The 13,876-nt window shown below is 35.2% G+C and overlaps 1 protein-coding gene across 1 annotated transcript in view; it reads left to right on the top strand.

Annotated features, from left to right (window-relative positions):
• The window catches only part of LOC148943871 (uncharacterized), a 112,748-nt gene that overhangs the window by 98,235 nt on the left and 637 nt on the right, over positions 1 to 13,876 (top strand). Inside the window, exon 7 of the mRNA XM_089101268.1 lies at positions 9,013 to 9,133. Coding sequence (XP_088957394.1) covers positions 9,013 to 9,133 — 121 coding nt within the window. The remainder of the gene's footprint in view (positions 1 to 9,012; positions 9,134 to 13,876) is intronic.

Genomic DNA, 13,876 nt, shown 5'->3' with positions numbered 1-13,876 from the left:
GATGTGATGGTTTCTGGCAGATAATTTTCTGGCAGTAGACACCCGCTACTGCCAGAAATTGATTAACTCTATGTGGACAACTGTTTCATTAACAATAGAATTTATGATTTTTCCCAATTTATTAAGACTTATAGGGCTAAAGATTTAAGACTTGTAGAGTTTGGATTATTTCCGTCAGCGTTGCCACTTTGAGCCGTGAAAATATACAAATGAAACTAATCAGTTATAAATGACAACGCCTTTTGTCTGTAAAACTCCAGACATTAGCAGTCGGTTTATTTTAAATGTCAGCTTAACCATTTAAGGAAACCTATGGCTCATTAAGCTGTTCAGTGCCATATTTTTTTTTTTTTTTAATTTGGCATTCGCTACTGCTTAAAATTGCATAATTGCATATGGACGACTTTTTCATTAACAATTGAATTTATGAGTTTTCCTGATTTATTAAGACTTAATAAAGGATTAAGTTAAAGGGTTAAGCTTGTAGAGTTGGGATTATTTCCGTCAGTGTTGCCACTTTGAGCTGTGAAAATAAATAAATGAAACCAATCATTTTTAAGTGGCAACGCTTTTTTTCTGTAAAACTCCAGACATTAGCAGTCTGTTTATTTTAAATGTCAGCTTAACCATCAAAGGAAACCTATGGATCATTTTGCTGTTCAGTGCCATATGTGTTTAGCTTATTTTTGCTAATTTTCCCCGTGTTTATTTATATATTTTTTTTTTATTTGGCACCCGCTACTGCCAAAAGTTCCATAACTGCATATGGAAGACTTTTTCACTAACAATTGATGTTTACGGTTTTTCCTAATTTATTAAGACTTATGATTTAAAAACTTAACATTTGTAGAGTTGAGTTTATTTCCGTCAGTGTTGCCGCTTTGAGCCTTGAAAATAAATAAATGAAACTAATCAGTTTCGCCGTTTGTCTGTAGAAATCTAAACATTAGCAACCTGTTGATTCTATATTTTCAACTAAACCATCAAAAGAAACTTATGGCTTATTAAGCTACTCAGTATGGAATATTAATGCTTATTAGCTTATTTTTGCTAAGTTTCACCCATGTTTATTTTGTTTAACTGTATATAGACTACTTTTTCATTAAAAATGGAATTTATAAATTTTTTTCTAAATTTATACATTTAGATTTAGAAATGTTAGAAATATTTAATAATTTAGAATTTTTTAAAAATTTCTAAATTTAGAAATCTTTTAATTTAGATAAGAGTTTTTTTTTCTTAATTTCTTAAGATATATAGTGTTATGTAAATTTCCACCTAAACAATTGAAACAATCTTATCATGGTTATTGGAACAATCATGGTTATGGCTTACAGCTAAAATTGGCTATGTAAGTATCCACTTAATCAACTCAAGCTGTCGAATTTCCTTTTCACTGTTTTTGGTACTTCAACGATTTTTGCATTCATTTTTTTTGAACAAATTTTTGAATTGAACAAATTCGGCAAACTTAGATTTAGGCTATATCATAGGCAGCGCGCTAGCGCTGCCTAAGTAAAGAACGATGTGGGCACAATGTGTTTTTTTTCCATACCCGGCCACTTCGTGTCGAAGGAGTTGTCCTAGAAGCTTCGAAAAGGGCTCATTCGATTGGAAATCGGAGTGGCTATTGCCCTTTTTAATAGTCGAAAGTGATTGGAGGGTAACTAGCCCCCCACTCCCATAATTTCCTCAAACACACTCAATCAAAATTTTGAGATTGCCATTTTGTTCAGCGTAATTGATTTCCGGATATAAAATACGTTTTTGAGGAGGACACTCCCCCACAACCCTCAGGGCAAGGGTTTTAGTTATGCCCTTGGTGCATATAAAGTTTTTATTGAAGGTGCTGTCGTAGAAACTTCAAAAAAGGCTCATTCGATTGGAAATTCAAAGGGCTAGTGCCCTTTTTAATATTCGAATGTGATTGGAGGGCAACTAGCCTAACCCCCCACGCTCATCATTTCCCCAAACACATCCAATCAAGATTTCGAGACATCCATTTTCTTCATTGTAGTTGATTTCCAGATAGAAAATATGTTTTTGAGGAGGACACTCTGCCACGGCCCTCAGGGCAAGAGTTTTAAGTTATGCCCTGGGGGCATATAAGGTTTTTAAAGAAGGCGTTGTCGAACTAAACCATCAGGCATTTTCAAACTTTAAAACAGGCTCATTCGATTGGAAATTCGAAGGGCTAGTACCCTTTTTAATAGTCGAAAGTGATTGGAGGGCAACTAGCCCCCCCCCCCCCCCCTACGCCCCTCATTCTCCCAAACACATCCAATCAAAATTTAGAGACAGCTATTTTGTTCAGCGTAGTTGATTTCCAGATAGAAAATATTTTTTTGAGGAGGTCACTCCCCCACAACCCTCAGGGCAAGGGTTTTAAGTTATGCCTTTGGGGCATATAAGGTTTTTATAGAAGGCGTTGTCGTACAAACTTCAAAAAGGCATATTTTATTGGGAATTCAAAGGGCTAGTGCCCTTTTTAATATTCGAAAGTGATTGGAGGGCAACTAGCCCCCCCACCCCCACACGCTCATCATTTCCCCAAACACATCCAATCAAAATTTTGAAATAGCCATTTTCTTCAGCGTAGTTGATTTCCAGATAGAAAATATGTTTTTGAGGAGGACACTCTGGCACAGCCCTCAGGGCAAGGGTTTTAAGTTATGCCCTGGGGGTGTATAAGGTTTTTAAAGAAGTCGTTGTCGTAGAAAATTAAAAAAAAGCTCATTCGATAGGAAATTCAAAGGGCTAATGCCCTTGTTAATAGTCGAAAGTGATTGGTGGGAAACTAGACCCCCCCCCACGCCCATCATTCCCCCAAACATATCCAATAAAAATATTTCGATAGCCATTTTTTTCAGTGTACTTTATTTCAAGATACAAATCATATTTTTGATAAGGAATCTCCACAACATCCCTCAGAGCAAGGAGTATAAGTTCTTCCTTGGAGGCGTATAAGGTTTTTATTGAAATCTTTGTCTTAGAAACTTGAAAAAGGGCTTGTTCGATTTGAAATTCAAAGGGCTAGTACCCTTTTTAATAGTCGAAAGTGATTTGAGGACAACTAACCCCCCTCTCACGCCCACCTTTGCCCCAAACACATCCAATCAAAATTTTAGATAGCCATTTTATTCAACGAAGTTGAAAGTATTGGAAATTAGGTCTTTAAGGAGGACAACCCCTCCCCCCACAGCCCTCAGGGCAAGGGTTGTAAGTTATGCCCTGGGGGCATATAAAGTTTTTATTGAAAGCGCTGTCCTAAATACTTCAAAAGGGCTCATTCAATTAGAAATTGAAAGGGCTAGTGCCTTTTATTAGTTGAAAGTGATTGGATAGCGACTAATGCCCCTCTCACGCCCACCATTTTCCCAAACACATCGAATTAAAATTTTGATATATCCATTTTGTTCAACGTAGTTGAAAGTTCTAGAAATTAGGTCTTTTAAGATGATAACCCCCTCAGAGTCCTCAGTGCAAGGGTTGTAAGTTATGCCCTGGGGCATATAAAGTTTTTATTGAGAGCGTTGTCGTAGGAACTTCAAAAGGGCTCATTCAATTGGAAATTGAAAGGGCTAGTGCCTTTTTTACAGTTCAAAGTGAATGGATAGCGCCCACCACGCCCACCATTTTCCAAAACACATCCAATCAAAATTTTGAGATATCCATTTTGTTTAACGTAGTTGAACGTTCTGGAAATTTGGTCTTTTAGGACGATAACCCCCTAAGAGCCCTCAGTGCAAGGGTTTTAAGTTACGCCCTGGGGGCATATAAGAACGATGTTGGCACAATGTATTATTTATTAATTTTTTCCTTTAGAGCAGGGCACTTCGTATCGAAGAAGTTGTCGTAGAAACTTCGAAAAGCGCTCATTCAATTGGAAATTGGAGTGGCTTGTACCCTTTTTAATAGTCGAAAGTGATTGGAAGGCGACTAACACCCCTTCCACGCCCCCCATTTCCCGAAACACATCCAATCAAAATTTTGAGATAGCCATTTTGTTTAGCGTAGTTAGAGATTAGAGATCCAGAGTTAGAGATCCAGATAGAGATTATGTGTTTGAGGACAGTCCCCCACAGCCCTTAGGGCAAGGGTTGTAAGTTATGCCCTGGGGGCATATAAGGTTTTTCATAGAATGCGTTGTCCTAGAAACTTTAAAAAAGCCTCATTCGATTGAAAATTCAAAGGGCTAGTGTCCTTTTAAATAATCGAAAGTGTTTAGAGGGCAACTAACCCGCCTCTCACGCCCACCTTTCCCCCAAACACATCTAATCAAAACTTTGAGATAGCCATTTTATTCAACGTAGTTTTAAGTTCTTGAAATTAGGTCTTTGAGGATGACAACCCCCCCACAGCCCTCAGGTCAAGGGTTGTAAGTTATGCCTTGGTGCATATAAGGTTTTTATAGAAAGCGTTGTCGTAGAAGCTTAAAAATGGGCTCATTCGATTGGAAATTGAAATGGCTAGTGCCCTTTTTAATAGTCGAAAGTGATTAGAAAGCAACTTTCACCCCTTCCACGCCCACCATTTCCCCAAGCACATCCAATAAAGATTTTGAGATAGCCATTTTGTTCCACGCAATTCAAAGTTCAGGAAATTATACCTTTTAGCAGGAGACTCCCCCCACAGTCTTCAGGGAAAGGATTAGAACTTATGCTCTGGGGGCATATAAGGTTCTTATTGAAATCTTTTTCTTAGAAACTTGAAAAGGGGCTCATTCGATTGGAAATTCAAGGGCTATTGCCCTTTTTAATAGTCGAAGGGGATTTGAAGGCATCTAACCCCCCTCTCACGCCCATCTTTTCTCTAAACATATCCAATCAATATTTTAGATAGCCATTTTATTCAACGTAGTTAAAAGTTTTGGAAATTAGGTCTTTAAGGATGACCTCCCCCCCACAGCCCTAAGGGTAAGGGTTGTAAGGTATGCCCTACGGGTATACAAGGTTTTTATTGAAAGCGTAAAAACTTCAAAAGGGCTCATTCAATTGGAAATTGAAAGGGCTAGTGCCTTTTTTAATAGTTGAAAGTGATTTGAGAGCGACTAACGCCCCTCTCACGCCCACCATTTTCCCAAACACATCCAATCAAATTTTGAGATATCCATTTTGTTAAATGTAGTTGAAATTTCTTGAAATTAGGTCTTTTAGGATGATAAACCCCCTCAGAGCCCTCAGTGCAAGGTTTGCAAGTTATGCCCTGGGGGCATATAAAGTTTATATAGAAAGTTGTTATAGAAATTTAAAAAAGGGCTCATTTGATTGGAAATTGAAATTGCCCTTTTTAATAGTCGAAATTGAGTGGAGAGTAATTAACCCCCCTCTCACTCCCACCATGTCCCCAAAAACATTCAATCAAAGTTTAGAGATAGCCATTTTGTTCAACGCTTTTAAAAGATCTGGAAATTATTTATTTAAGGATGACAAACCCCCCAAAGACTCCAGATCGTAGATTGTAAACTATGTTCCGGTGGTATATAAGGTTTTTACAATTGGAGATGTTGTAAAACTACAAAAAAAACTCATTAAATTCGACCTTGAGAGGGCTAGTGCCCTTTGTAATAGTCGAAAGTGATTGAAGGGTAACTAACCCCCCTCTCACGCCCATCAATCCTCCAAACACATCCAATTAAAATTTTGAGAGAGCCATTTTGTTCAACATAGTAAAAAGTTCTGGAAATTAGGTCTTTGAGAATGACACCCCCCCCCAGCCCTCAGGGCAATGGTTGTAAGTTATGCCATGGGGGCATATAAGATTTTTATTGAAAGTGTTGTCATAGAAATTTCAAAAGGGCTCATTTTATTGGACATTGAAAGGGCTAGGGCCAATGTTAATACTTGAAAGTGATTGTAGAGGGACTAACGCCTTTCTCACGCCCACCATTTCCCCAAACAAATCCAATCAAAATTTTGAGATAGCCTTGATGTTTAACGTAGTTGAAAGTTCTGAAAATTTGGTCTTATAGGTTGACAACCACCCTAACAGATCTTAGAGTAAGGGTTGTAATTTATGTCCTGGGGCATATAAGATGTTTATAGAAAGCGTTGTCGTTTCCAAAAGGGCTCATTCTATTGGAAATAGAAAGGCCTAGTGCCCTTTCTAATAGTCGAAACTGATTGGAAGGCTTGACATTTTTATTGTAAAGATTGAAGTGGGTATAATGGATTATTTTTTGTTGTTGTTGTTGTTTAGACCAGGAAACTTCGTATCGAAGGAGTTGTCGTGGGAACTTCGAAAAGGGCTCATTCGTTTGAAAATAGAAAGGGCTGATGCACTTTTTAATAGTTGAAAGTCATTTGAGGGCAACTAATCCGCCTTCCACTCCCACCCTTATACGCCAACCCTCCCTTTTCTGCTTTTAAAATTTAACCAAATCAAAATAGCGTAAGTGTATCCAAGCTATCAAAGAAAGTAAACAGATTTTTTTCCGAATGGTATTAAGTTTTCCATTTCAGGTCAACTAGTAGAGGTATGTAACTAAATTAAACAGTACTATTTGTGTCCAGATTTTTAAAAGGGTATATACTGTTAAAAATTGCTGAAAATTTTTCTCCAGCATAGAAATAGCAGGACAAACTGTAAAGTATGAAAAAAAGAAAATATTTAAAGTATTATTTTCTCTTGAAAAGACTATGTCAATATAAAACGAATAAAAATTAATTAAAAAAAACTTTTTCCACAAAATAAGATCTTCAAAGAAAAGTAAAGAACTCCATTAAACAAAAAATGAGCAAAAATAAAATAAAATAATGTACCAAGCGTGAAACTACCACAAAACAGCATCGATAAATAAATGAACCCCAAAACGAACAGAAATTACAATAAATAACCGAGCCAAACTCAAAACGAGCGGAAATCAACACAAGTTGGGTGCAAAACCCCTATGCATTCCCAAGGCCAGAACAAAATCTGCACTTTACTGAAAAATTACAAATGAATGTGCATTGTCAGTTTAATAGACATATACTGATATTTAGTAATCAAAATGTTAATATTATTTGATTTATTAAAGTTATGAAAGTAAAAACATTTATATTTTTTCAGTAAAATAAGCTATGTAACTAGGCATGAGCACATGAGTTTCAATCAAAGGAGATCCAGGTTGAAAAAACGAGAGGGTGGGGGTGAAGGCCTTTCCTGCTTCTACGTTTGACTATAGGGTGGTAAAAAAATTTTTGTTATTTTTCTAAAATCGTAATTCATATTGGAAAACGCCTTGAAATTTTTAAAATTAATATTTCAAGAGATAGTGAACGCCAAAATATTTCGCTAAAAACAAAGTTGAAAAGGATATAGCGCCAAAACCGTGAATGAAAATTACTGAGATACATTTTACATCCAGCTAAAAAATACGGAAACGTATCTAGAAAACCAAAACTTATTTTAAACAAATTGACCTGACAAACGAACAATTAAAATTAATTACTAATCTTTTATTAAAATTTAAATTTTAACAAAGTAAAGCCCTATAGGTGTATTGAAAAAATTCTAAAGGGAACATTTATTTGTGCATGAAAACTAAAAAAGTGCAATTTTATGACGAAACTTTCTAACTATACCTGAGTCAGAAGATAAATATAGAAGGAGGTGGTGGTGGGGGGGGGGGGTAGAATTAAATCTCTAGTTTCCCTTCGATCTCAGGAACATTTCAGGCTAAGCCTATAATGTGAGGGTTGTGGAATGATTCACCCCCTCTTAATGCAGAAATAAATTTTCTTTGTAATATAAAAGATTGCATTCATGTGCTTACCGGCATGAAAAGTGGAGAGACAGTGGAGGGGATCATTTCTCAAAAGGGGGGGGTCAAATGCTGGCAGGTGTTTGGTTTTGTTTTTACTAAAATTTTAATATCGAGGTTTCACAGTTTATTCCGAAATAAATTATTTAAAATAACTTATTTTAAGCAAAAGTATTAAACAAATCATTAATATTGTTTTGAATTAAACCTTGAAGCTCGTATTAAATAATTAAATTTAGCCTCATATTAAATGGAATGTTTAACAAATTAAGGCCTTATAGGCCTATTAAAATTATAATGACAATTATAAAATAATAATAATACAATTATAATAATATTATAATTCAAATAATAAATGATACAAATAATAATATGGTAGCAATAAAATAACAATAAACAAATAATTAAACAATTTCTGAAAGGAACAATTACTTTTTTTTCGATATTTTTCGCAGTGAATTTTTTAATCTTGACTGAACTTTTTCAACATAAAGCTTTTTGACTGTTTTAAAAGCATTATTGTAAAAATTCAAAACCAATGTTTTATCGAAATTTACCGAAGTAAGTTGTTTGAAATAATTTATTTTAAACAAATCATTAAAGTTAGATTTAATTAAAACTTGAAGCTTAAGTAATTAAATTCAACTGTTCATTAAACTAAATCTTTAAAAAATTAAAACCTTATAGGCCTATTAAACACATTTTGAAAGGAACAATAACTTTTTTTCAATATTTTTCTCAGTTTACTTTATAATTTTGGTGCAAAAAAAATAACAAAAAAAAACGGAAACTGTTTTGACTGTATTAAGAGGTATGTATTAACTGTTTTAATTGTTTCAACAAAGCTATATCTATATAAAGGTTTTACTGTATTAAGTTAAGTTAATTAATAAATATAAAACTGAACAAAATACATGAATAAAACATGAAAATATTGTCTGTTTTGAGACTGTATTAACTGTACTAAGATTTGACTGTATTAAGATTGTGACCTTGAAAGTGATTCACAAAAGTTTTTTGTTCTTTCAATTTTTTTGTGTTTTTCCTTGTGTTATTTTGTGCTATATGTTTTCCGAAATATTTTGTGTTTTTACGGTATGCTAAGGAGTGAGTAATATGCAGAAAACAAAAAAAAAAACAACATAGAATTGACAGACATCCTTCTTGCTGTGCACGGCAATGCAATTTGAACGTTTTTTTAAATTTTATAGTATAGATTGGTTACATTTGTTTGTTAATTAGTGTGTAAATTTATAACATATTTACAGGTTCACATCTGAAGAAAAGAAAAACGAAATTTTGGTCCAAAAATCGCCCGTTAAAGAAGCTGAAGAAGCTATTGGCGTAGACTTGGATGAGGTTGAGAGGCTTATAAAAGCAGCAGAAGAGGTATGATGCTTATTTGAATTTGATGTTTTTCAAAGTAGAATTAAGAAGCGTAGGTTATTCCTCTTCGTCCTTAGTTATGTTGACTGACTGCTTACTTGAACCGTTCATAGACCAAATCAGTTCGTACTGCCGTTGAAACATTACTATTTTAGGTTTTTACGGTCAAAACACTTTCTTCTTCTTTCTTTCAAAAAACAGCACCTATAGTAGCACATCTATAGCACAAAAATCACACTATAGCACAAAACACTTTCTTCTTCTTTCTTTAAAAAAACAGCACCTATAGTAGCACATCTATAGCACAAAAACAGCACAAAAATCACACTATAGCACAATACAGCACAAAAATCAACAATCTATAGTAGACTCCTTTCGGTCTCTAGGAGGTATCATAATGGAATTGAATGGTTTATGGGAAGTACGAGTACTCGAGCTGCCATTTCCAAGCAATTTAAGGCCTCGACGCCGGCTAGTACCTATTCGGCTCTTACTACTCGCTCTCACTCTCTTCTGCACTCACTTGCTTTCTTCAAACAATATTAGTATCCACAAGAAAATCAATTATGCTTTTGTACAAGTATCTTTCATCTGTTTCATTATAATTGGCTTTAAATAGCTTGTCAATATCTATATTCGTCTTCAGTCTTTCAAATGTCCGTTTGATATTTGCTACAAGGTAAGCTATGCTGTTGCATTCAAAAATTATATGTTGGCCCTTTTAAACAAAATCTGCAGTATGGGTCGTCCCTTTTACTCCATTCATGTTCTTCCTTTCTTAAAATCAGAGAGTTACTCTTTATTCTGAAATAAAGAACATTGGTTTCCCGAAATGGGAAGATCAGAATAGGAGGTAAGAACCGTTTTTCAGGTATTCTATGTCGGGCTGTGTCACGTAGAGTGAGAGACCTGACGTTTATAGAAATGGCGTTGATGAGTGTATCCCGCTGTAGAATTCGCCAATAAATCAGCAATTTCATTATAGTATATACCCTGATGACTTGGAACGTGTTGAAACTGGATGATAATATTACTCTGTTGAAGGTTAAAGAAAAGACTCTGAAGGTAATGCAAATCAGAGTCCGGTGCACTTCAGAAATTAATTGTAAAGCTGACTTTGAGTCTGAAAAGACAACGCACTTTTTTTATAGTGGGGTGTGGATAGTGCCTCAATTATAGCTTTAATCTCAGCAGTCAGGATGGAAACTCCATTCGGCAGCCTTGTACAAATATTCAAAGAGTAGCTTAAGATTGTCGCGGCTGAAGCAGCTTTGGACCCTTTTACCGAACCATATGTGTAGCTTTCTAGGAAATCAGCATAATCATTTAAAACTTTGTGTCTGAAAACTACCTTAATCTGAGTGGGGAGAAAACTTGACTTCTTATCCATTATATGCTCAGTGCATACAGGATTAAACTTCCATTTTGGAGGCTGAAGGTGTAAAGAGCAACGCACTGCATTCCTATTCCAGTTGGAAACTAGTTTAGTGAAAAGAAACCAAGAGTGGATATGCCAGCTATTATTCATTGAACAATTATTACTAAAGGTTCGAAAAAAACCCATGCAAGCGATCAATTGCTTGGATTTTTGTGTAATACTTCCAGCATGTTCCTCCTTTCTTCCACTGACGGCATACCACTTAGTGCCCGGACCTTATTACTTGGGGTATGGTTGTGAAAACTAAAGGCTATTTTTATTGCCATGTTTTAGAGAGTTTCCAATTTTGCTAAACTTGTTTTGCAACATCCTTTGTATGCTTCAATACCATACTCAATCTTTGACCGGATAAACCTTCTGTACAAATATAGCAGAACAGTTGAGTGAGCTGGCCCATTTAGTAGTAGCTATACGTTTTAAAAGAATAAACCTTTTCATACAAGATTTTTTAACAAAATCAATATGGTTGTTCCAAGTCAAACTATGGTCAAAATGGATAGCAAGAAGTTTGGGAGAAGGGTTATAATCAATTTCATTTTCATTAATCCATATTTTGGGAGGGACAAATCCTTTTCTTTTGTAAAATATAGTTGCCTTAGTCTTTGATGCTGATACCGGTAGAGAATAAGCCATAGAAAAGGCCCATAGCTCTTTCATCATTTGGTTTAATTCTGTTGCCATATCATTTATATTGGACCCAGAGCTCCAAATCAAAAGATCATCAGCAAACTCCGCTTTGCAAGCATTCTCAGAACTAAACTTTAGATCCGACAGAAACAAAGTGAAGAACAAACACTTAATTAAATCATATTTCATAATATCATAATGAATCTTATAAAATGATAGTTGCTATTGGAAATGACGAAAAACATTTTGATCGATGAATGTGTTGGTGTTTTCTTCAGTAGATTTTACTCTGAACGAAAATGCACCACATTTTTTACCACAATTACCGCACCGCACAATTACCGCATGAAATTAACGCAATTCATTTAAAGTCTTCATAATTATTTCTTTCTTTTCGATAGGGGGGGGGGTACTTAAAAGGTCAAATTCATGATCCGACAAAAGGAAATTTTATCCACCAGATAATAGATCGTATGTTCCGTACAAAATTAGGCATAAAAAAGAAAAAATCCTGCATTCATCGTCGAGAACCCTGATGAATATGCTGAAATTGATGAAAAATCAAGTAAACGTGTCTTTGTCCTTTGATAAAGAAAATAATGTCTCGATATGTACGCTACCTGTTTGTCCAGGGACGTTTTGATAATAAATGAGGATTGCTCTATTTCATAAATGGCCGTAGAATTTTTTCCCCTCTTTTTTCTTTTGTTAATTTTTTCACATTTTCTTTATAATGAAAAGATCATGAAAATGATGAAAGAAACACATTTATCATATTTTTCACATTTTTTTTTCATGTCCCTGATAATGAATCGCTGAATATAATTATCTCCCCATCTGCACTAGTTCTTTTACTGTAACATTCTATAATGTATGCTCTTTTTAAAACACTGATCACAATTATTTAAAAAAAAAGAAAATCATGCAGGAGAACTTCTATAAATAAGTTCTTAGTTTTGAAAATATCTGCTCAGGCTCTTATGTTGTAAACCTTTTTTATATAATCCAAGTATCATATATATTTCTAAATTGAATTTTCAGTACCAAAAGTTATGTTTTTTTATTTGATAAAAAAAACGCTTGCAGAAGCTAGGATTATCAGACAAGGAGACTTAAAATTTGTGGATAAAAATATTGAGTAGGGCTAGATAAGGGAGGGGTGGACAAAAATATTGCCGCCAATCCATCTAAATGTTTTTGCAGTAGTACCTTCCCATGTGCATTAAAAGTTGTCGAGTCTAAATTGCAAGGGAGATCCAAAAACGCTGTAGTACAAGGTTAACAAAATATTGTATCTGCAATGGCTATGGTATAGATGGGTTTATCAATTCGACAACTTCAGGGACAGTTAGGGAGCCAATTATCTCAAAGTTTGACATGTTGGAGGGGCGAAAGGAAGGGGAAACTCCCATCAGTCGTTCCCGAGGTATTGCGGATAAACCGTTTTGATACCCTGGGTACATAGTTCCTTCTGATTTACCTCTGTCCCTACCTCCAATTTGAGGGTCACTCGGCCCCTCTAGGATTCAACAATTTGCTGGACAGGAGTTACCAACTTTGGGAATGGAGAATGCAAAAAATAACCCAAGGGACAAAATTCGAAAATCTAAACTAGGGACCGTCTAATGCACTAGTACCCATTTACCTTCCGGAAAATACCCCCCCCCCCCCCCACAGACGGGAAATGCTCCTGTGGAAGATATCCCTGACGGAAAATACCACCCGAAAAATACATCCCCCCAGAAAACTCCCCTTGGAAAAAAAAACCTCTGAACCATGGAGCCAATATTCCCAAATCAATTTAAAATTACAGTGAAAACTGAAAAATGAGTAATATAGTACCATACAGGTGAAGGTATACTAAAGAATAGCAATTAACAGTCAAGTTAAAAACTGATTTTACAATCCACTAGGGGAGAGACTGGGAGAAAAGGGGTCCATCTTCATGTCCCTTTACTCTTATTACACCACCGATGACATCCAGATTGAAGTCACATTACGAAAATTTCAGGTTTTGTATTTTTAAGAAGCAGTTTATTTTCCGATGTTGGTTTCACTCTTAAAGGGTAATCGCTTTGCAGTTAGATTATTATCAGAGTTACTTTTTTTCTGAGACCATACTGGCTAGTCATGGTAAAACATAAAATTGCGAAGTGCTTTACGTAAAATGAAATTGTGGAATGCCATCTAGACCTCAATCCAATTTTAGTTTTGTGTTTTTGTTTCAAATTTTAAATTTTGTATATTTTTATCAGTTTTATTCTGCGCTGAGGACGGTCAAGCGGAGGTCTTGACCAAAAGAATTGGATAATTTTCAATTTTTTCACTGGCTGTTAATTATTGTCGTTTTCTTGCTTTCTTCGCGATTTTATGTTTTAGCATGATTATCCAATGTGGTCTCAGAAAATATTTAGGACTCTCGGCTTCCTGGAAGTTAACTTCTAAGACTCCAATGGGATAAAATTCGACTCCAGTGTGTAGGCACCCATAGGATAAAGCAATGCAAATATATATTTTTTATTGATCCTCCTTTGTTCATTACGACTAGTTTTCGTCAACGAACCTCCCCCCCCCCCCAGTTCTCCTTTAAAAAAAGAAATTTAATCATCAAATAAACAAACTTGAATAGAAAAAAAGGCCACATTTACATAATCAGAACTTTCTTATGAATCAAACTTATT

The sequence above is a fragment of the Artemia sp. Qi Xiang Cuo genome, chromosome 15 (genome assembly GCF_049724085.1).
Source record: "Artemia sp. Qi Xiang Cuo chromosome 15, ASM4972408v1, whole genome shotgun sequence".
In the NCBI taxonomy this organism is placed as follows: domain Eukaryota; kingdom Metazoa; phylum Arthropoda; class Branchiopoda; order Anostraca; family Artemiidae; genus Artemia; species Artemia sp. Qi Xiang Cuo.
Note: the sequence above shows the minus strand (reverse complement) of the source record. Positions and strands in the feature narration are given on the sequence as shown.